The 23311-nt window shown below is 45.7% G+C and overlaps 2 protein-coding genes across 5 annotated transcripts; both read right to left on the reverse strand.

Moving 5' to 3' along the window:
* Positions 1 to 3631: 3631 nt before the first annotated feature.
* Positions 3632 to 5593, reverse strand: LOC136146965 (mast cell protease 1A-like). The gene is made up of 5 exons (XM_065906064.1): positions 5542 to 5593; positions 5180 to 5327; positions 4570 to 4705; positions 4120 to 4377; positions 3632 to 3787 (listed from the first exon to the last, which is right to left on the reverse strand). Exons 1-5 carry the CDS (start codon positions 5591 to 5593, stop codon positions 3632 to 3634), a joined length of 750 nt encoding a protein of 249 aa, XP_065762136.1.
* A 9490-nt stretch (positions 5594 to 15083) lies between these two features.
* On the reverse strand, positions 15084 to 18391 carry LOC136147169 (granzyme B-like). 4 transcript variants are annotated; one of them, XM_065906428.1, is made up of 5 exons: positions 18322 to 18391; positions 16941 to 17088; positions 16330 to 16465; positions 15874 to 16131; positions 15084 to 15227 (listed from the first exon to the last, which is right to left on the reverse strand). In XM_065906428.1, the coding sequence occupies exons 1-5, from the start codon at positions 18374 to 18376 to the stop codon at positions 15084 to 15086; spliced, it is 741 nt and encodes a 246-aa protein (XP_065762500.1). In that variant the 5' UTR covers positions 18377 to 18391. The 4 variants fall into 4 exon arrangements, with proteins under 4 accessions (XP_065762500.1, XP_065762497.1, XP_065762498.1 ...); XM_065906425.1 differs by having other exon boundaries at positions 16941 to 17110; positions 18332 to 18376; XM_065906426.1 differs by having other exon boundaries at positions 16066 to 16131; positions 18322 to 18376.
* Positions 18392 to 23311: the final 4920 nt, after the last annotated feature.

Raw genomic sequence — 23311 nt, forward strand, 5'->3', positions numbered from 1 at the left:
CAGGGTCTTTTCCAATGAGTCAATGGACTTTTCACATGAGGTGGCCAAAGTATTGGAGTTTCAGCTTCAGCATCAGTTCTTGCATTGAACATTCAGGACTGATCTCCTTTAGGATGGACTGGTCGGATCTCCTTGCAGTTCAAGGGGCTCTCAAGAGTCTTCTCCAACACCACAGTTCAAAAGCATCAATTCTTCAGCATTCAGCTTTCTTCACTGTCCAACTCTCACATCCATACATGACCACTGGAAAAACCATAGCCTTGACTAGACAGATCTTTGTTTGCAAAGTAATGTCTCTGTTTTTTAATATGCTATCTAGGTTGGTCATAACTTTCCTTCCAAGGAGTAAGTGTCTTTTAATTTCATGGCTGCAATCACCATCTGCAGTGATTTTGGAGCCCAAGAAAACAAAGTCAGCCACTGTTTCCACTGTTTCCCCTTCTATTTCCCATTTCAACACCCTAGTCCTCCTTTTAAGATGGCTTGTTTGATGAGCTCTTGTGATCTTGAATTGTCAGTATCCTGGGGTGAAGGAGGAGCTCCCATTGGATCAGCTCTTATGGAGAGGATGGGCCCATGCCAGAGCCTCAGGAGGGGTAGGTTAGCTGTTGATCCTCATCTTCATCTGAACGGAGCAGCTGTCAGAACAAAGCCCTTTTGCCTGAGGACACTTTCTTACCTCTAACAACTCAGCCAAAAATGGGTTGCTTGGGGTCTGGGGCAGAGTTAAGGCACCTGAAGAGCTTTGGGTGCTGTCATCTAGCCACTTCTGATCAATCACACCCTGGGCTCCTCTCCTGGGCAGGAGTGAGGGGTGGCAGACACAGAAATTTCATGGGTTCTTAAGCTGGGTCCACTGACAGCTTCCATACTGTGGGTAGTTTGTCTGAGTTGTTCATTCCTGGCTGGAGTGAGGGATTTTACTTACTTGTGTTTTGTAGCTTCACATCCTCCAACAAATGCACAACTCACTTTCCTGGTGGTGAGAAAGACTGAGATCCGTGAAAGCCTGCCTGCCTGCCTGCCTGCCTGCCTGCCATCCCTCCTTGCTGAGTGTCTATGCGGCATCAGACTTGTAGTCTTGGTTGGGATGGGAGCTGGTTCAGGAATTGGAGCTGAGCAGAAGGGTCAGGACTGCAGGAGGTTTAGTGAGATGAGTTCCACCCTCAGGAATGGGGACAGTCACTCATATGTCCCAGCCTGGGAGGGAGAAGAAAAGCCATCAGGAGCAGGAGTGGCTGCATCTTCCAGGTTTGCCCAGCTCAGAGCTGCTGGGGTTTCTCCCTTCCAGACACAAAGCATAGAGGAAGGAAGGAGGGGAGGCTCAGTGACCCCCAGACCTCCCCGAGCTGTGCTCCCCCCAGCTGGGTGTGAGCACGCCATGTGTGCCCATGTTCTCTGCTTGGGAGAGGTGAGAACGACGGTCACCACACTTGCACTCCCACTGCTGAGTCACAAAGCAAGAGGAAGAAAAAGAAAGTGGAGGCTGGGGTGCAGCCAGGGGAGGAGCTGGGTCCCCAGAGGCCCTCAGTGACTGAAGCAAGAGTGTCTTCATTTCTCCCCTCTTGGGTCTCCTTTGATTCTGGGGAAAGCATGAAGAATTACGCAATAGGTGAGCTGCAGGGATAACAGAGACATGGCTCCTGTACTTGAGAAGCTCATGGGGCTGGAGGAGACCTAGAATCTGTGAGTAGAGATCACGTGGGTGAGGACTATGGCGTGGGGCTCTACTTGGGGCCGAGTGTGAGGCAGAGACTGGACTTGCTTTAGGAGCAGAGAGACCTGGACTCATCCAAGTGCCCCAAACATCAACCCCATTTCCTATCTTGCCAGGGATCCAACCTCACATTTTTGGAAAGTTTAGAATTACCTCTTTAAATGTAACTATTCTGCAACAAAGGGAGTTTTTCTCATCCTACAGTTTAGAGTGAAAGTCCTGGACTTGATATTTATTGAAACAGAACAAACCCCCACTGGATCCTTTGGCAATGAGGGACATGATTGGATTGCGCTGAGGTATCCAGCACCCCTCAAGCTCACATGGGGGCTGTCCCACCCAAATCAGGGTGTTTGTGAGTCAGGAGGGGCTTTCTCTCCAGAAATGCTGGTGAGTGGTGAAAGGGAAACAGATGGGGGTCATCTAACACTTACTCCCCACTACTATTCTCTGTCCAGAGTCCAGAGAGCCATATATCTGGGCCAGGCCATCCTAAACATGTGCAGATGACCCAAACACTCTCACCAGTATGAGGAAAGAAGAAAGAGGAATGAAAAGGATGGCATGAGGAGCTCTAAACAACCCAATCCCATGTGAGTTGAAGCAAGAGCATGTTATGAATAAATAGAAAAAAAGTGGAAGGAAATATGCTTAAGCATTAATTATGATCTGAGAGTGTGAAATTCTTGGTAATTTTTATTTTCTTATACATATATATATAAGTATATATATATATATATATGTTTTAGTTGTCTTTCTGTGATGAATATGTTCCATTTATGAGGAATATGTTTTGATGAATATGTGTTACTTTCGACCCCAAACACATTTGCAACAGTTGAAGCTCGCTCTTCATTCAAACGTTCAGCAAACCACTTCTCTTCAATGCTCTCTAAGGTGCATGTTTTAAAAATGAGGTTGGTTTTCTCAATATGCACCTGTATCAAAACCTCAAGATGGATGAAAAATAGAAGAAAAAATGTACCCAATAACCTATGGCTATAGACACCTTTGAAACTTTAGGATACCTTCAAATTCAATAATTGGTTTATGGTGCCTTTCCTTTGGAGATAAATATGTTTACACACACACACACGTGTGAGCAATGGAGGTGGGAGAGGCTGACTCAGCCCAAGGTGGAAGAGCTCCCTGAAGGTCACCTGGGGCTGAAGGAGGATGTGCCCTCAGGACACCAGAGGCTGCACAGAGCCCTGGGCCCAGGACTCCAAGGCAGGGCTGTGACAGGCACTCAAGCTGGGCCTAGGAATACTGAAGGCCTCCAGAAATTTCTCAGGCTTCTGAGCTCTGCCTGCCTGATGCAGGGAGGGAACACTGCATGGGGTGAGCTACACCTTTGTAACCTCCCCACTTCTGTTAGGGTGGACAAGTACCCCCCTCAACCCCAGAGCTTCTCAGGTGGCCCTCCTTCCAAACCTGGATTCTCTTCTGATGCCCCCTTGGGCACTGGGATGGGGAATAGGGGAGTAGGTGTGGTTGAGGAGGAGGGCGTATGGATGAGAAATGAGGGTCATCAAGAAGAGGGTCATGTGTTCCTGAGGAGGGGTCTTCCTTCTCTGATGGAGCTCACAGGCAGCCTGCAGGGGGAGCTGGCCCTGGGGACATGTGACTGGAGGGAGCTGGCTGTCAGTGCAGCAGGAGTTTTTATTCCAGAGATGGAAGGTGAGGGTGAGAGGGGCGATGTATGTGCTGGAGGGGGAAGGCTGGTGACAGATCAGAAATGTGAACAGATGTTTCCCTGGCAGAGTAGGTACCTAACGAGTATGTGAGTAAAGGAGAAATCAGTGATTTCTACTTAAAAGATAAAACTTTATTAAGTTCCAGGCAACCCTCCTCCACCCAGTTTGCCCAACACCTCTACCCCGGGTAAGATGGAAAGATCAATCCTGGGGGACCTCAGTCTGGTCCCTGCAGTTTGTACATTTTCATTGTTTCTTTGATCCATTGCAGAAACCCTGAGATTCTGGTGTAGACATCTGGAGGTGTATCTGCTCCATAGGACACAATGCCCTGGGCCACACCATTACACACGAGTGGGCCCCCGGAGTCACCCTGTGGGCAGAGAGAGCAAGAGCTGAGCTCACCTTCTTCAGGTCTGGTCTCCCTGCCACCCTGGGGCGGGTGATCTCAGATAGGGGCCCTGGCTGATATCAGGGCCTTCTTGGTCCTGAGGTTTCAATCTGGCCCTGACAATCCGCCTCCTCCTGTAGGAAGCCTCAGCCCATGTGTGACTGTGGGGCAGTGCTCACCCCCCAGGGACACGGGGCAGAGACCAGATAGGAGGACAGACTGGGGACACAGGGATGGGGTTTATTCCCCCTGCCCCCCGTCCTCACAGCTTGGCTGTGCCCAGGGCTTTGCATGGATAAAGGTGTGTTACTCACTTCCATAGCATTCTTCCTCATCCTTGGGTTCCCCACACATATCTGGGTGCCAGTGTTATAATGTTTATAGTGAGCTTTGCATTCCTCATCCCTTTGGACTTCAAGCTCCACCTCCTGCAGTTTGTCTGTGGTGGGGCCATTCACAGAGAGGAGTCCCCAGCCGGCCACACTGCACAGCATCCCTGGTTTCACCGTATCTGAGCCGCTGGGCAGACCGATGGTGCTCACACTGGCGGTCACTTTGGCCTTCCTCTCTAGCTGAAGGCAGAGGAAAGGCATTCTCACCTATTGATGGCCCACAGAGACTGCAGGACATTTGTGGGGTTGACTTCTTCTCAGTGCTCAAACCACAGAAGGGGTGGTACCAGAGGAAAGTCAGGAATGAGGTCATGGGGGATGCAGAGCCCTGGGAAGAAAGTGTCCCAGAGTCAGTGCAGCCACGTGTCCCACCTGCAGTAACATGATGTCGTTGACCTTTGTCTTATCATTATAGCCTGGGTGGGGGATGGCTCTTCTCACCCGGATGACCTGCTGGGTCCTCTCCTTCTTCTTGATGTTGTGGGCCCCCAGTTTGACCTTAATTGATCTGCACATATAGCAGAGAGGGAGGGGGAGTCACAGGAGATACAGACCAGGAGCCTGAAGGACAGAGCACTGCTGGGAACAGGGCAGGACTGGTGGGGAGAGAATTCTAGACGATGGACCCTGGGTCTGGGCTCCTCTGTGCTGCCTGCTTCTGGCAGCCTGGGAAGGCTGGTAGTTCTTGGAGTCCATGGAGGGTGTTCAATCCTGCGCAGGCTTGACTGTCTCTAAGGAAAACGTGAACTTCTCCCATTTGCACTCTGGACTCCAGGGTACAACCTTGGCTTCCTTCCATCTCAGGTTTGATCAGTCCCTTCTCTCCATGCATCACTGGCATTGACCTGTCCATCTCTCCCCAAGGCTCACCTGTCCTCCGAAGAACTTCCTGTGTTACTGGTAGCCAAGGTCTGCAGCCCCTGAGAAGAGGGTTCCCTGGGAGGCTCAACAGAGGGATGGGGACCCGGGCACTGCTCCTCACCTTCCCAGGCAGTGAGCTGCTGTCAGCACGAAGTCCTCACGCACGAGGAAACCCCCACATATGTGAAGTCCCCCTGAAGTCTTGAACTGAAGATACGCCATGTAGGGACGGGAGTGAGGCTTGGCCTCTTGGCCCGCGATGATTTTCCCTAAAAGAAAGATTCCAGCCTGCCCGCTGTGCTCATGGAGCCAAGGGTGGGGAGGGGAGATAGGCCCAGATTTGTTGGTCTTTGAGGGAATTTGACCCAAATTCAGAAATTTCCTTACATGGACCAGGGGCCAGGTTGTGCATGAGTGTAGCATCTGAGCAGGTCTGTCCATGTGGGGTGGGTCTGGACCTCTGAGGGTGGGACCATCACTCACCTGCCTCCCCAGTGGGGAACAGAAGGGCCGCCAGGAGCGGGAACAGGACCATCTCTCCAGGAAGGCTGATCAGATCTGAACAGCTGCTGCTTCTGTCTGGTCTTTTAACCCTAAGTGTCTGCTCTGGTGTGGTTTTTATCACCTGAGACTTTTCTGAAAGCCTCACACTTCTGTCTGATCAGATCTTGGGGTGTGAGTGGAGTATGTACTTAGTGGTCACCGCAGAGGCACCCATAAGCTCTTGGCTTAGTGCTATTACTCAGCAGAAAACAAGAAAATCGCTACAAGTAGGAGCAGTGAGAGGTTGTATCAGCAAATACCAGATCTTTGAGCCCCAGCATTCTGGGTCCCGTGATGAGAGATTCAAGAATGTCTTCATTTCTGTGGTTCTCTTTAGATCACCAGGGTCATTATTTATTTATTTAACAATTTTATTTCATTTTTAAGTGGAGGAAAATTGCAATATTGGGATGGTTTCTGCCATACGTCATAATGAATCAGCCATAGGGATAAATGTCCCCTCCCCCTTAAACCGCCTTCCCACCTCCCTCTCCATCCCACCCCCATAGGTTGTCATAGAGCACTGGCTTTGGATTACCTGCATCGTGCAGCAAATTCCCCCTGGCTATCTATTTTACATAAGGTAATGTGTATGTTTCAGTACTACACCCTCAAATCATCCCACCTTCTCCCTCCCTCACTGTGATCATAAGTCTGCTCTTTATGTCTGCATCTCATTTGCTGCCCTGCAAACAGAATCATCAGTACCATCTTTCTGTTACATAGAAAGAGTCCACACATATGCATTAACATACTATATTTGTCTTTCTCTTTCTGACTTACTTCACTCTGTATAATAGGTTCTAGGCTCATCCACCTCATTTGGATGGATTCAAATGCATTCCTTTTTATATCTGCATAACATTCCATTGTGTATATGTACCACAATTTCTTTATCCGTTCATCTGTTGATGGACGTCTAGGTTGCTTCCAAGTCCCATCAATTGCAAGTAGTGCTGCACTGAACTCTGGGGTATATATACCTCTTTCAATTATGGTTTCCTTAGGGTATATGCCCAGTACTGAGGCACTGCATCATATGATAGTTTTGTTTCTAGTTCTTTAAGTAGTCTGCATACTGTTCTCCATAGCAACTGTATCAATTTGCATTCCTACCCACAGTGCCAGAGGTTCTCGCTTCTCCACAGCCTCTCCAGCATTTATTGTTTGTAGATTTTTTGATGATGGCCATTCTGACTGGCATGAGATGATACCTTATTGTAGTTTTGATTTGCTTTTCTCTAATAATGAGCAAAATTGAGCATCTTTTCATGTGTTTAATAGCCATCTGCATGTATTCTTTGGGGAAATGTCTTTTTAGTTCTTCTACCTTCTTTTCAACTGGATTGTTTATTTTTCTGATATTGAGCTGCATGAGCGACTTGTATATATTGGAGATTAACCCTCTGTCAGTTGTTTCATTTGCTATTATTTTCTTCCAATCTGAAGGCTGTCTTTTTGTCTTGCTTACAGTTTCTTTCATTGTGCAAAAGAATTTACACCAGGGTCATTGTAGATTGAGATTCCCTTTGTGTGTGAGACTGTGGGAAGCATTGGAGATAAGATTGCTTGCTTCTGGTTGAGGAGACAAAACCATCATGATCAGACAAGGATGGTGAGATTCATGGTGTGGGATGGACAGAATGGTGTGAGAGTGATGCTGAAGAGGGCTTATTCTCATTACTAAAGAACTGAGTAGTTTAAAAAAGAACAGCAGCATTACTTTTACCCATGAACCTGCATTTGGTCAAGGTACAGTGTGGATAGCACCCCTCTGCTTCCTTGGCATCAGGGAGGCTTGAAGCCTGGAGGCTGAATATCTTGAAGGCTCGCTCACCTATGCTGAGTGGATGCTGCTGGCTGTTCACTGGGCGTGTTGGCTTCTCGCCGTGAAGGTCTCTCAAGTAGTCTTCATTTGTGGGATTGTTAGTCTCCCTCACAACATGATGTTGCTTTGCCCCCAGATGAGCATCTGCTAAGAAATGAGCCAGGCACAGGCTGGGTTCTTTTCGTTACCTAGACTTTGATATCATAAGGCATCTGTTCTACCATATTCCACTCCTTGAGGCAATCAAGAAGTCCTACCAGCTAAAAAATAGAAGGTCTCTAGACCTCACCCCCATCAGGAGTATTGCAGTCAGGGAAGAAGAGCCTGTGGGAAGGGAGTCCCACATGAAGTGAGAAAGGATGCCAGGGAGCCAAAGCAGAATTTCCCACCACTACCCAGAGAATGGCATTCTGATGTCCCTGTACCATTTGCAAACCAAATCATCCTGGTCATGTCCTCAAACTGGAAAAGGTAAAGAGAGTCATGGAGTTGAAAATAGTGTAGGTCCTAAACATCTTGATCCACCCCCCACCCCCGCAAAAGCAACAACATGTTAAAGAAACAAAGCCCACTGTCCATAGGGATTCTGGCAGGAGAGCCACAGCAAACCAGGGCGGGGTGTCCACACCAAGCCCGTGTGGGGTGAGAATGCGCTTGTGCCAGGCCTCTCTCCTGAGTGGACACACTTCTCACCCTACTCTAGAGGGCAACCAGGATCAGGTAACCAGAATACGTGTGTGGTGCAGAGTGGATGCCCCAGTGGGGTGAAGAGGGGGCTCACACACGGGATGAGCTACAAGTTGGTTTCTGATCAAGGGGAATTTATAAATTCGTGGGTTTTATAAACCCACGTAGGCCTTCGTGGGTTTGGGGGCAGTCTGGTAGGATGTCAGAGCAGAACAAATATGGTGAAATGCCTGTTGGTACCAAGGGACTGGCTGGTGTGGATCACCAGAGCCTAGGTGGGGGCACCAGGGTCTTGCACTTGTGGAAGAGGGGTGAGAGGTATGTTATATATGAATCTTTTTGTAGACTAATCAGAAAAGTCGATATATTAAAGGTGATGAGCCAGATTTCTCTGTCTGAGGATTAGATGATGACATCGATGTTCATTTCCTGGGTTTGATGGTTTGAATGTGGTTCTGTAAGAGTATCCTTGTTTTAGGAATCACACTCTAAAGTATCTGAAAGGCAATGAACCACCATGTTGGTAACTTTATTGCAAACGGTTCTGGAAAACAAAAGTTTTTGTATCATAATTGCAGCTTTTCTATAAGCTTGAGATTGGTTGAGAACTGCAGTCTGTACAGAGACTACCCTGGTGGTCCAATGGATGAGAACCCACCTGCCAGTCTTCCTGGTCCAGGAAGATCCCACATGCTGCAGAGCAACTAAACCTGTGCACCCTGTGCTCTGCAACGAGAAGCCACTGCAGTGAGAGGCCCATGCGCCACAGCTAGAGTAGGCCCGCTCTCAGCAAGTAGAGAGCCCATACGCAGCAACAGAACCCATCACAGTCAAAAATAAAAAAATCTTTTAAAAACTGGGGATGTGTACCTTTCACCTAAACAATAGCCAGTTTGAAGATAATTGAAAAGAAAATCTGTACAGTAGCAACAGAGGAAGACAAGATGCTTAGGAAAAATTTAACCAGAATTGTAAAAAACATATTTGTGCAAGATGTTAAAGTACTTCTGAAAAACAAAACAAATGTTAAAGTACTTCTGAAAAAAGCAGACTTAGAAACATCAAGGTGTTCTTAGTTCTTGGATCGGATGGATCTATACCAAAAAAGGTACTGATTCTCCCAAAGATAATACATAAGTATGATATAAAATAATATAATGTGATTTTAAAAATCAATCCAATTTTTCCCTTGATGTTATACGAGTCCTAAAGAATCTCTGAAATTTCTGAGAAAAATCATTGTGAAAGCATCACTAGGGAAATTATGCCCCAAAGAAAAGGGAATAGTATGGGAGACCACCTATTGGAGTTTAAAAACTACTAAAGTTCTTTCTGGAAGACAGTGTGGAGCTGAATGATGAACAGACAGAGAGACTAGTGAAACAGAATGGAAGAACTCAGAAATGTTCAGAAGTGTATTTGGAAATGTAGTTTCTAATAAGATAGCATTTTGAATCATGACGGGAAAAATGGACTTATAACAAAGATTTTTGAACAAGTCATTTGTTAAGAGATTAAGTTAGAGTAACACGTCATAGAAACCACCAGAATAAAGTTTGAATAGGTATTTGTATATTCAAATATACAGCATAAAACCATACATGCACTGGAAATAAGCACAAGGAAATTCCTTTATAGATTGAGAGTGGGAAAAGCGTTCCTAGTAATGACTGGAAATCCAGAAACATTCTAAGAAAGGCTGATAAATAAACTATGATTTGAAAAAACAACTTGTAATGTTTCTATATAAAAAATGAGTACAAGCATTTACAGGCAGCAAATTTGTGAAAAATTATTGCAACATATGTCACAATTAAGTTCATGTATCTATTATAATGTACAGAGATCTGTAATCCAGAAAAAATAGACCAAAAACCTGATAGAATGAATGGGCAAAAGATCTGAAAGTTCACAGTAAAACATATATAAAAACTAATTAAGAGTTTCAACTTCACTGTTGCTAAGGTAAATAGAAATAAGGAAAAAAGAAAATAATTATTCTACTCTATGTTATCTCACAGATGGCCAAAAATTCTACAATTAAACAACATATACCATGGATAATGCTTTTTTTTTAAATTGAGGTTACAGGATACATCTTTGTTGTTGTCCCATAAGTTTGTCTTCCATCCATGTCTTTATATTCAAGATGTTTCTCCCATACATCGCACAAAATTGGACTTTGCATTTTTTATCTAGACTGACAGTCTCTGCTATTTGGAGTATTTAATCTACTAAAATTTAATGCCTCTACTGCTAAGATGAGATTGAAGAACATTGCATTACTATTTGATTTCTATTAATGTGATTTAATTAGATTAACAATTAAAATTATAATCATTATATAAAAAATTGATAATAAAAACAAGAGAAGCAAAAGGCAAAGGATAAAATGAAAGATATCCCCATCTGAATGCAGAGTTCCAAAGAATAGCAAGGAGAGAAAAAAAAGAAGTCTTTCTAAGTGCACAATGCAAAGAAATAGAGGAAAACAATAGAATGGGAAAGACTAGAGATCTTTTCAAGAAAATTAGAGATACCAAGGGAACACTTCAAGCAAAGATGAACACAATAAAGGACAGAAATGGCATCAACTTAAGAGAAGCAGAAAATATTAAGAAGAGGTGGCAAGAATACACAGAAGAACTATACAAAAAAGATCTTCATGACCCAGATAACCATGATGGTGTGATCAATCACCTAGAGCCAGATATCCTGGAGTGTGAAGTCAAGTGGGCCTTAGGAAGCATCACTACAAACAAAGCTAGTGGAGGTGATGAAATTCCAGTTCCAATTTCAAATCATAAAAGATGATGCTGTGAAAGTGCTGCACTCAATATGCCAGCAAATTTGGAAAACTCAGCAATAGCCACAGGACTGGAAAAGGTCAGTTTTCATTTCAGGAAAGGAAAACCAAGAAACGAAAATGTACTGTTTAAAAAAGGAGCCCAGCCACATACATATTCAGCTAAAGTATAACATTTACTTTGAGGAAATGGTTCTCTGGTTTGAAAAAGTTTAAGAACATTTGTTGCAGACTCTTGTCCTCCTTCGAGAGATGAGGGGGGACAGAGTCCCACGGGGGACAGTGAGCGCCTGGAGGTCCCGCAGAGTGAGGACGGAGCCTGGGCTCAGCCAGGCCCCCTGAGAGTCAGGCCAGCAAGAGGACTTCCATGTTTTCTTCCCCTGCCCACTGATGACTCCCTGCCACCCCTGGACAAGACAGGAGCCTCCGCTCAGATACCTCCCTCCACACACAGCGAGCCCCTGGGCTCCCAAGGCAGCCGTCCTCTGACATGTACTCAGACAGCTTCCTGGGGAGCTGGTCTGTCTGCTCACGGGCACAATCAGAAGGAGGTGGGTAAGCACCTGAAACATGCTGATTTCTTCAGATCTTCTCCATAGAATTATCCCTCACCCCCCACCTTTAAGGAAACAAATCTTTCCTTGCTTAAATATCTCTGTAATGGAAATAAAACATGACATGCAGTAAAACGTCTCTGTACACACCACTAAGGAAATTTCTCTACTCACCAAGGCCTCTCCCATCACTTTTCCTTCTGTCCAGACTTGCAAGAAGAGTCAGGTACCAGCATACTGGTAGGGAATTGACCAGTCAGCTATGGGGTTGATGGGCCTAAAGGGATTCACATCCTTGCTGATTTGTTTTGGGAATGTGCCCTGGAACAGGGATGGCTCTGCCTTTCCAGCCCATGACCTTGCTGCTGCCGGTACCACTCAAGATCTAGACTTGCAGAATATCAGGGTTTATTTCCTATCTCCTATTTCCTATCTTCATATCCCACCCAACACTACTTTTGGTCAACAAACACCCTGCTCCATGAAAAAAATTCAGCAACTGTTTCTTTTTTTCCAGAGGAGTATTGCTAGACTACATTCCTTCTTCAGTCAGGAGGCTCAGTCAGCCTGTGTTACTCAGGTAGGAAAGAAAATCACATCTAAGCATGTAGTGGTCAAATTAATGAAAGTCAAAGAGAAAGAGAAAAAGTTGAACATAGGCAGGGAAGAAAAGAAAATACTTTAGGGGAAACAACAATCACAAGCTTCTTATCAGAAATCAGTTCAGTTTAGTTCAGTCGCTCAGTTGTGTCCGATTCTTTGCAGCCCCATGAATCACAGCACACCAGGCCTCCCTGTTCATCACCAACTCCCAGAGTTTACTCAAACTCATGTCCATCGAGTCAGTGATGCCATCCAGCCATCTCATCCTCTGTTGACCCCTTCTCCTCCTGCCCCCAATCTCTCCCAGCATCAGGGTCTTTTCCAATGAGTCAACTCTTCGCATGAGATGACCAAAGTATTGGAGTTTCAACCTCAGCATCAGTCCTTCCAATGAACATTCAGGACTGATCTGCTTTAGGATGGACTGGTCGGATCTCCATGCAGTCCAAGTGACTCTCAAGAGTCTTCTCCAGCACCACAGGTCAAAAGCATCAATTCTTTGCTGCTCAGCTGTCTTCACCGTCCAACTCTCACATCCATACATGACCACTGGAAAAACCATAGCCTTGACTAGATGAACCTTTGTTTGCAAAATAATGTCTCTGCTTTTTAATATGCTGTCTAGGTTGGTCATAACTTTCCTTCCAAGGAGTAAGTGTCTTTTAATTTCAGGGCGGCAATCACCATCTGCAGTGATTTTGGAGCCCAAAAAAATAAAGTCTGACACTGTTTCCCCATCTGTTTGTTTCCACTGTCTCCCCATCTATTTGCAATGAAGTGATGGGACCAGATGCCATGATCTTAGTTTTCTGAATGTTGAGCTTTAAGCCGACTTTTTCACTCTCCTCTTTCACTTTCATCAAGAGGCTTTTTATTTCCTCTTCACTTTCTGCCATAAAAGTGGTGTCATCTGCATATCTGAGGTTACTGATATTTCTCCAAGCAATCTTGATTCCAGCTTGTGCTTCATCCAGCCTGGCATTTTGCATGATGTACTCTGCATATAAGTTAAATAATCAGGGTGACAATATACAGTCTTGATATACTCCTTTCCCAATTTTGAACTGTTGTTCCTTGTTTGGTCTAACTGTTGTTTCTTGACTTGCATACAGGTTTTTCAGGTGGCAGGTAAGGTGGTCTGGTATTCCAATGTCTTTAAGAATTTTCCAGTTTGTTGTGAGCCACACAATCAAAGGCTTTAGCATAGTAAATGAAGCAGAAGTAGATGCTTTTCTGGAATTATCTTGCTTTTTCTATGATCCAACAGATATTGGCAAAATTTGATCTCTGGTTCCTCTACCTTTTTCTAAATATAACTTGCACATCTGGAAGTTCTCAGTTCACGTACTGTTGAAGCCTGGCTTAGAGAATTTTGAGCATTACTTTGCTAGTATGTGAAAAGAGTGCAATTGTGCAGTACTTTCAACATTCTTTGACACTGCCAAAGAATGGATTCTAATTGCCTTTCAAATAGGTGTTCCTACCATCTGAGCGTGTGCAAGGATGTTCCTGCCTGCTATCTTTAGAGTAAAACAAATAAAGCTGCCCATGTTCCTTCTCTTCCCTCCCTGCTGCCCCCTCCCCCAGGGGACGAGGATGCGCCAGTGAGCAGAGCAGTATCTTCTTGTCTAGAGACCAAATGGCTGATGTTCAAGAGTCACACATAACAACATCCTATGAGTGCAACCAGCAATAAAAATAAACACAAATTTTGTCCCTGTGGACTACCCACAGAGATGTAGGCCACTCAAGTGGACTCATGAGAGGGAGGGAATATGGACAATTTGGATGATATTGACACTGTCAGTTACAGCTGAACTGAGATGATAGAACCCCTATTGTGTCCACTGTACAACCATAATGTCCAGCACTTAGTAGGTGCTCCGTCAGCATTTGTGTTGATGGATGAAAACCAATGGGCTTTTCAGTCCTACTAAAGACAGGATACCTTTCTAACTCAAAGGTCCCAGTGACCAGCAGGGAATCTTGGCCCAGAGGCCAGCAGTACCTAAAGGGACAGGCTGACAGGGACTCAGACTACTGAGCCATCAGAAGTCAGAGGACCCTGAGCACATGGGGGACACTGGGCTACATGTGAGGGGTTGAGCTGGCCCTGCCCAGGTGAGAGATGGGGCCCAGCGATCTGGACCTGTCTGGTACAGCACAGGCCTGGTCCCTCTGATCCCTCTCTGCCAAGGCATGAGCTGGGTTGGCACGTCAGTGGTGAGGCCCTGCTGGGACCTCATGGGGCTCAAGTATGCAGGGTGGGAGGGATATGAGGAAGGGGTCAGCAGAAATCAGTGTGGTCTGGAGGGGACTGGAGCTGGTGGCCCTGCTGAGGATATGCGGTGATGGGCAGGGACAGAGAAGGAGGGGAGGCAGAGGAGACTGGAGGCAGAGCTGGGCCCTGGGCTCTGAGCAGGGCAGAGCAGGACACTCTGCCTGGGTGAGATGGAGGGGCTTCTCAGGAGACCAGCCCTGCTCTGGGCCAGCTCCCCTGGCTGTGGGGGTTACAGGTCAGCTCAGGTAGCCCCCCTCCCCAGTAGGCAGGCCTCTGTCCTGGAGTTGCAGCCCAGGCTGTGCTCTTGGTGTCGGGGCCCCATGGTGTGATCCACTCCCTCCTGCCATATACCCAGAGCAAGGAGTAAGGAGCTCACCCTGAGCCCCAGGACCAGAGAGGTTCATGTTTTCCCCTGACGGTGCTCAGCTTCAGCCCTTGCAGGAGGGCCGGCCCTGGAAGACAGGTGTACGTAAGCAGACCTGGGTGACAGCTTTGCATGGGGTTTAGGGGAAGAGATGGTGGGAGGGGGAAGAGGAGGAAGCAGAGAACAGCAGAATTCTCTCATTTATTTTCCAAGCACAGACTAGATGCCCGTGAAAAAGAGTCAGAGAATAAATAAGCAAGCAGCCCTTCGAGCTCAGCTGAGAGACATTTATTGAGTTATGGACACAGCCGCAGTGTGATTCTGGATCAGTCCCAGGGAAGATGGTCTGGTTCCTGCGGTCAGAGGCTTTTCATGGTTTTCTTTATCCAGGGCAGGAAACTTGAGAGTTTGGTGTAGGCCCGTGGAGTTGATCCATCTTTTCGTCCATAAGACACAATGCCCTGGGCCACATTGCCACATATGAGAGGGCCCCCAGAGTCCCCCTGAGGACAGAGAAGGGGAAGGACTGAGTCTGCTCTCCTCCTGGTCCTGCCCTCTCTCCCACCCTGCCATTTCAAGACCCCTCTCGGAGCAGGCCACTTTGCAAGGCCTCCATGTGCGAGACAAGTGGGCAAGGCAGGTCTATGGGCCCCCCGGCTGCCAAGCCCTGACCTGGATATTGCCCCTGCTTCACTTCCCCCAGGGGGCAGCCCCTTCTCTGCTCCCGGGTCTCTATCCTCTCCCTCTCCAGACGCTGAGGGCTATTGGCTCCAGGCTGCTGTGAGAACAGGGAAGCAGGTGGGAAGGCTGACATTCATCAGGGAGGGGGCATTTAGTAAGCAGGTGGGTTCCAGCTTTGAGCAGGCACCAGGACTGAACCACCCCCCACTCAGGAAGCCTGGTTTTCTAACAGCTGTGCCTCAGTGCCTGGCAAGTTCCCCCTTCTGGAGGAGCACCAGGTTGGGATTCACTGTAGGTCTTGTATGACTTGCAGAGGCTCTAGGCACTCCCAGCTCTGGCTGTTCCCCCTTTTCCTCCTGGATAGAGGTCCCAGCCTAGAGGGTGAGGTGGTCCCCAGGTCCCCAGGTCCCAGATCTTCTGCCAACACCCTTCTCCCCAGATCCAAGCAAGGTAGGCTGTGATTCTCACCTGAAAGGAAGTTTTCTTTGTCTTTGGGTCCCCCACACACAGCTGGATGGTGTGGTTGTAATAGTTGCGTAAGTGGGACTCACACTTTTGATCCTCCTGCACGATCAGCTTTACCTCCTGCAGTGTCTCAGGGTAGGTGGTCATGGAGTCCTTCCCCCAGCCGGCCACACTGCACGTCTGTCCTGGCTTCACCCGGGCCATGGCCCTGGGCAGACTAAGGGGCTTCACAGCTGACGTCTGCTTGGCCTTTCTCTCCAGCTGATGGGAAGAGACAAGAGTCTGGCTCAGCCGGTGGTCCCCGAGCCTGGACACGGCAGTGACACTGACCTGTCTCCCCTCTCTCCTGAGCCACAGGGACTGGTCAGGCGGACAGGATGGGATGGAGGAAAAGGGTAGGCGGTCCTGGGAGGGGAAACGAGCTGATCCCAGGAGGGCATAAGAAGCAGGGTGGTTTACCTTTAACAACATGATGTCGTTGGAGAAGTCCTTATCATTATAGTCTGGGTGGGGGATGGCTCTTCTCACCCGGATGACCTGCTGGGTCCTCTCCTTCTTCTTGATGTTATGGGCCCCCAGGGTGACATTGATTGAGCTGCACAAAGACCGGAGCAGGAGATGGGGGTCACAGCCCCAGGGTTGACAGCCCTGGAGCCATGAAGGGCAGGTGACTCCAGGGCAAGACTGCCACTGAGGGGAAATGCGGGTACCAGGAGGGCCCTGGGGGCTAAGCTGTCTGCAGTGTCTGTTTCTTGGCAGCCAAGGTCAGATTCTGGAGCCATTGTGAAGGGCACAGCTATTCCCCATGGGCAGTTAGCCCTAGGAAAACATGTGAAGCTGCATCAGTTTGCATTCTGATATCCAGGCGTGCCCTATGTCTAGTCTCTCTCACTTCAGCAATGCCTCAGGCAGTGACCTTCCCTCTTTCTCACCCTCTCACTCTCCAGATGCCCTCTTTCTTGCCCTCCCAGGAGCCCTCCTGTTAGCCCTCCTAACAGCTCCTGGAGAAAAAGGCAGGGCTCCCTGGCCAAGGGTGTTCAGAAAGATACCGGCTGCTTGCTGCTCCTCACCTTCCGTGGCAGTGAGCGGCTGTCAGCACGAAGTCCTGTCGAACCAGGAACCCACCGCACGTCATCTTGTCATCCTGAATCCAGTACTGAAGATACGCCATGTAGGGGCGGGAGTGGGGCTTGACTTCATGGCCCCCGATGATCTCCCCTGAAGGAAAAGTGCTGTTCTGCTTGTGTGCACCCACCGAGTGTACCCTGTTGGCATCGGCTTCATGCTCAGAACTCCTGGGCACTGGGGAGTCCAACCTGGAGTTGGTGAGGCAGGAGGAGGCTGGGAACAGGGCTCCCGTTCCTCCTCTAAAGAAGAGTAGCTGTCTGGGTCTGCGAATCTGTCTCCCGCACATAATTGGAGGTGAGCATAGAATCTGCCTGCAATGCAGGAGACTCAGGTTTGATATCTGGGCTGGGAAGACCCCCTGGAGAAGGGAATGGCAACTCACTCCACTATTCTTGCCTGGAGAATTCCATGGACAGAGGAGACTGGTGGGCTATAGTCCTTGGGGTCACAGAGAGTCAGACAGGACTAAGCCACTAACACTTTCACTTTTCATACCTGTCCTAGGGATAGCAAAGTCCTAGAGGCTTCTGAAAATTCCTCTCCCACCTGTGCTTCATTCCAGGCAAGTTTCTAAGGGCCCCATTACCCTATTTTATTCAGGATAGCCCTGTTTTCCAGGGCACAGGAATTCAGAGTAGGGACCTAGATGTCACCATAGCCTCTTTCCCAGGTCCTGACTGGTAGTAAACGCCCAGTGAGTATTTGTTGGCTGCATGAAGGAGTGACCATGATCCTTCTGCACCTTCCCTGCTCACAGTGGGCCTCTGGATGGGGGCCTCTGCATAGGGCCAGTTCTGGTGGGCTTCTGGGAAGCAGAGCAGTTCAGGTCTACCAAACACTGGCTTCATCCTTGAAAGAGAGGAGCCCCTGATGGCCTGGAAAGGGAAGCCAAGTTGGGTAAAAGGCCTTTGGGTCCTGGGGATTGAGCAAACACAGAGGCACAGGTCTGCCAAGCAAATGCTGAGGGAACTAGAAGCAGAGGCTAGACCCACTCTGCCCTCTTCAGGGGCAATTTAGTATTTTCTTTTCTCCAGTTTGCGACCATCTGCCATCACTTCTGGGAAAGTTCCACTTTCCAGATGGCAAAGGTAGGGCTGGAGGAGGGGCTGGTACCCACTGGCTCCTCTTGAGAGCAGGCTTTGCTCTGTTGCTCCTGCTGGCGTTTTATCCAGCATCATACTCCCTGGTATGAGGTGGGTTGGAAGCTGGTGTTCAGAATGTTCCCAGCTGGTGGATAACTGGATCAGGGACGTGCAGAATGGGTGGGACCTCTGTGCCACCTGGAGATGGGGTTGGGCCCCTAGGATGGAGATGGTCACTCACCTGCCTTTGCCCTGGGGGTCAGGAGAAAGGCCACCAGGAGCAGGAGTGGCTGCATCTTCCTAGAAAGACTGCCAAGGTCAGAGATCCTGGCACTTCCTCCTGGCTGTCTTTCAGATCCCCCAGCCTTTTGGAGAGAAGCGCAGAGTTAGTGGACTCAGTGATCTTGTGTGTTCCCCTCTGGCTTTGCGATGCTTTATCCTAAAGGCTTTCTATGAAAGCTTACCCCGCCCCCACTCCATCTGCCTGATGACGTTCTCTGGGTGGTTGTGTGAGAAACATACAGTGACCACACCAGTACCCACAGATGGTGACTCAGAGCAGACCACTTGTTCCAGCCCAGAGCAGGAACCCAAGAGAACAAGGTGGGGACTGTAGGGTGTGGTATCAACCTGTAGAGGTAGTAGAGCCCAGAAACCAGAGTCCCCAGTGGTAGAACCACCAGGGCCTCATTTCCATGCTGCTAAGTCTACAGGATAATTTCTTGAGCAGATATGGGTTTAGGCTCTTCTCTATGTTTTGACCAAACACACTGGAGATGTGTCTCCTGCCCTTAGAGAGCTGACCATCTGCTGGGAGAGAAAGAAACATCCATGACCTGAGTGCAGCATGGGGACGGCCATGGTTCAGGGGTGCACAGAGCTTGACTGCCACCTACTAAGTCCATGTAGTCATCCACTCCTCATCTTAACTTCCTTTCTAAGACATGTGCACCCACGACTGATTCATGTCAATGTATGGCAAAACCACTACAATATTGTAAAGTAATTAGCCTCCAATTAAAATAAATAAATTTTTAAAAAACCCACCATTTAAAAAAATTACAAATGCTCAGAGTGATCGAGTCCATTTCTCTTGTCCATGTTTTGCAAACAAAAGGACTGCACTTGACATTTATTGGCCTAATTTAATGAATCACTATGACTCTAGAAACTGAATCTGCAGATTGATGTAAGCCTAGGTCATTTCTCCTTTGGGTAGGCTGTGGTGGGTTCCACCTAAACCACCTGGACTAAGACAGGGAAAGAGCTGGTTTGCCAAAGGAAGTTTGGATTACTAAGTTGCCTATGCCATGTGAAGTAGGAAAGCATGCTGGGTGACCAAAGACCAATAATGGTCCTTTGAGTATTGTCCGTGCTGTGTCCAGAGAGCCACGCTGCAGATTTAGCAGGCCAGGCATTAGAGCCTCACACTGGCTGAACAAACTCTGCTGAAGAGCTTGCTGTATGGAAATAGAGGACGGTTCTTTCTAAACAGTCCAAGCCCGGCCCTGTTCATGAACAGAGAATCTCTGAGTCGTTAGAGTCTGGGGATGTAAGTGTCCATCTAGACGTATTCTGTACTTTACAGCTTTCTGAGGAATATTATGCATCAGAAGATGTAATTCCAGGGTAAATATCCTCCTTATCAAACCAAGTACCTTATTGAACCTCTACTTATTTGAACTTAGTTTGCCCACCAGTAGAAATTTTTAAAATAAAATTAGCTTTGCTATTTTTGTGTAGTATATGTTCATTAAGAAAATTTGGCAAGTAGAAAGGAAAAATATTACTCATTTGCTTATGTCTCACATATAGACTATTATCATAGGCAGTGCATTTAAAATACTTGGGATGATATTAGGAAGTGTTAGGAAGTGTTCCCCCTTCTCTAATTTTTTGGAACAAGTCTGGGTAAGACTAGTGTTAATTCTTCTTTAAATGTTTTATAGAATTCACCAGGGTAGCCTGGGATTTTCTTTGTTAGAAGGTTTTTGATTTTTGATTCAATCTCTTTATTTTCCTAAGTCTGATTAGATTTCCTATTTATTTTTGGATCAACTTTGGTTATTTCCGTATTTCCAGGGGGTTGTTCATTTCATCTTGATTTTACCTAATTTGTTGGTGTACAAACATTGATAGTATTCTCTAACAATCCTTTTAATTTTTCTTAAGCTGGTAGTAATGTCCCCTTTTTAAAATTTCTGATTTTAGTAACGTGAATCTTCTCTCTCTCTCTTTTTGTTGGTCTAGCTAAAAGTTTATCAATTCTATTGATCTTTTCGAAGAACCAGCTTTTGGTTTGTTGATTTTATTTTGATTATTTAGCTCTAATCTTTAGTATTTCCTTCTATCTGCTGGCTTGAGTTGTTTGATCTATTTTTAGTTTTGCTAGGCTTAAAGTTGTGCTGTTAGTTATAAATGTTTCTTCTTCTTTAATGTCCTCATGTATAGTTATATATTTTCCACTGAACATTACTTTTACAGCATCCTATACATTTGGTATGTTGTATTTTCATTTTCACTTGTCTCAAAGTACTTTCTAACTTTTCTTATAATTTCTTCTTGGGCCCACTGGTTACTTAAAGATTGTGTTGTTTAATTTCCATATATTTCCATGTTTGTGAATTTTCCAGTTTTCCTTTTGTTATTCATTTCTAGCTTCCTTCCATTGTGGTTTAAAAAGATAATTTGTATTATTTCAGTCTTTTAAAGTGTATTGAGAAATGTTTTATGGCCTAAACTATGGTTTATCCTAGGGAATTCTTCATATGCCCTTGAGAAGTATGTGTAGTATAATTGGTTTACAGATGTACTATTTACTACCGAAAGTAAGGTATTGAGGTCTCCAACTATTTTTATAAAACCATTTCTCTCCTCAATTCTCTCAATGTTGCTTCATATATTTTGGAGTTCTGATGTTTGGGAGTTATGTCTTCTTAATTTATCTTTTATCAATATATAACATCCTTTGTCTCTTTTAGCAATTTTTCACTTAAAATCTATTTTATCTAGTATTGGTATAACCATTCCAATTTCCTCTTGATTACTATTTGCATAGCATATCTTTTTCCATTGTTTCATTTTATCTTTGGATCTAAAGGGAGTCTCTTGCAAGCTACATAGTTAGATCATATTTTTAAATTCATTCTTCCAATCTGTCTTTTAATTGGTTAGTTTAATCCACTTACAATTGAAGTGATTGCTGATAATGAGGGACTTACTTTTGCCATTTTGCTATTTGGTTTTTATATGTTTTATGTTTCTTCAAAATTGCCTTCTATTGTGTTTGATCACTTTTTTCCCTAGTGTGCTATTTTGAATTCCTCTTCATTTCCTGTTCTGTATATTTTAAAGTTACTTTCTAAAAAAAATAATAATAATAAAATTACTTTCTTAATGGTTACCATGGTTAATGCCCTAAGTTTATAACAATATACTTTGAATAAAGATCAATTTAGCCTCAACATTATACATTAATTCTGCTCCTATTTAGTTCCATCACCCACCTTGTTATTGTCGCAAATGACACCTCTATACATGTGTGTCCATTAACAGAGGTTATAATTACTGTCTTATGCATTTATCTTTTAAACCATATGAGAAACAAAAAGAAGTTACAAGCCCAAAATACAAACACTAGATTTCACAATTATCTATGGGGTTATTTTGACCAGAGATTTTGTTTTCTGCATTCGGCTTCAAGCTGCCATCTGCTGTCTTTGTGCTTCAACTTAAAGGATCCCCTTAGCATTTCTAGTAGGGCAGGTCTGTCTGCGTGCCGCACTGTACTCTGTCACTTCAGCTGTGTCTGACTCTGTGACCCCGGGGACTGTAGCCCCCAGTCTCTTCTGTCCATGGGATTCTCCAGGCAAGAATACTGGAGTGGGTTGCTGTGACCCCTCCAGGGGATCTTCCCAACCCAGGGATCAAACCTTCAAGTCCTGTGTCTTCTGCATTTCAGGTGAATTCTCTTCTGCTGAGCTGCCAGGGAAGCCCAGGACAGGTCTACAGGGCAGTAACAATGATTAATTCCTCTAGCTTTTGTTTATCTGGGAACATCTGTATTTCTTCATGTTTGGAGGGCAGCTTTACCAGATATATAATTTTTTGTTGCCAGATCTTTTTCTTTCAGCACTTTAAATATGTCATCCCACTGCCTCTATGGTTGTTGATGAGAAATTGGGCATCAATCTCATTGAAAAGTCACTTGTCCATAAGTTATCACTTCTGTCTTGCTGCTTTCTAGATTTTGTCTTTGGCTCTTGACAGTTTGGTTGTAGTGTGGATCTCTTTGAGACTACTCTACTTGTAGTTCGTTGGGCTTCTTTGTTATGTATGTTCCTATGTTTCATCAAATTTGGGATATTTTTAGCCATTATTTCTTCAAGTTTTTTTTTTTTTCTGATCCTTCTTTCTTCTCCTTTTGTGACTGCCTTAATGAATATGTTAGTACATTTAATAGTATCTCATAGATCCCTTAAGCTCTGTTCATTTTTCTTCATTCTTTTTTCCTTTCTGCTCTTCAGACTGAATTATTTTATTTTCCCTCCAAGTTCACTGATTCTTTCCTCTGCCTAGTCATATCTACTGTTGAAATTCTCTATTGAAATTTTTATGTCAGTTATTGTGCTCTTCATCTCCAGAATTTTAATTTATATCTCTTTATAGGCATTTTCTACATTTTCATATATTTTCCTGATTTGCTTTAGTTCCTTTCATGGTTCCTTCAGCTCTTTGAGTATTTTTTTTTCTTTGAATATTTTTAAGACAGTCAATTTAAAATCTTTGTCTGGTATAAACAGTGTCTGTGTGTTCAGTCGCCAAGTTGTATCTGACTGACTGTGATCCCACAGGCTATGGCACGCAGCCTCCTTCTCTGTCACCATCTCCTGAAGTTCATGTTCATTGAATACGATGCTATTCAACCATCTCATCCTCTGTTGCCCTCTTCTTCTCCTTTCAATCTTTCCCAGTATCAGGGTCTTTTCATCAGTCTGTTTGCATCAGGTGACCAAAGTATTGGAGCTTCAGCTTCAGTATCAGTTCTTCCAATGAATATTCAGGGTTGATTTCCTTTAGGATTGACTGGTTTGATTTTGTTGCTGTCCAAGGGACTCAAAAGAGTCTTCTCCAGCACCACAGTTTGGAAACATAAATTCTTCGGCTCTCTGCCTTCTTTATGGTCCAATTCTCACATCCGTACGTGACTACTCGAAAAACCATAGCTTTGA

This window comes from Muntiacus reevesi, chromosome 15 (assembly GCF_963930625.1).
Source record: "Muntiacus reevesi chromosome 15, mMunRee1.1, whole genome shotgun sequence".
Classification (NCBI taxonomy): Eukaryota; Metazoa; Chordata; class Mammalia; order Artiodactyla; family Cervidae; genus Muntiacus; species Muntiacus reevesi.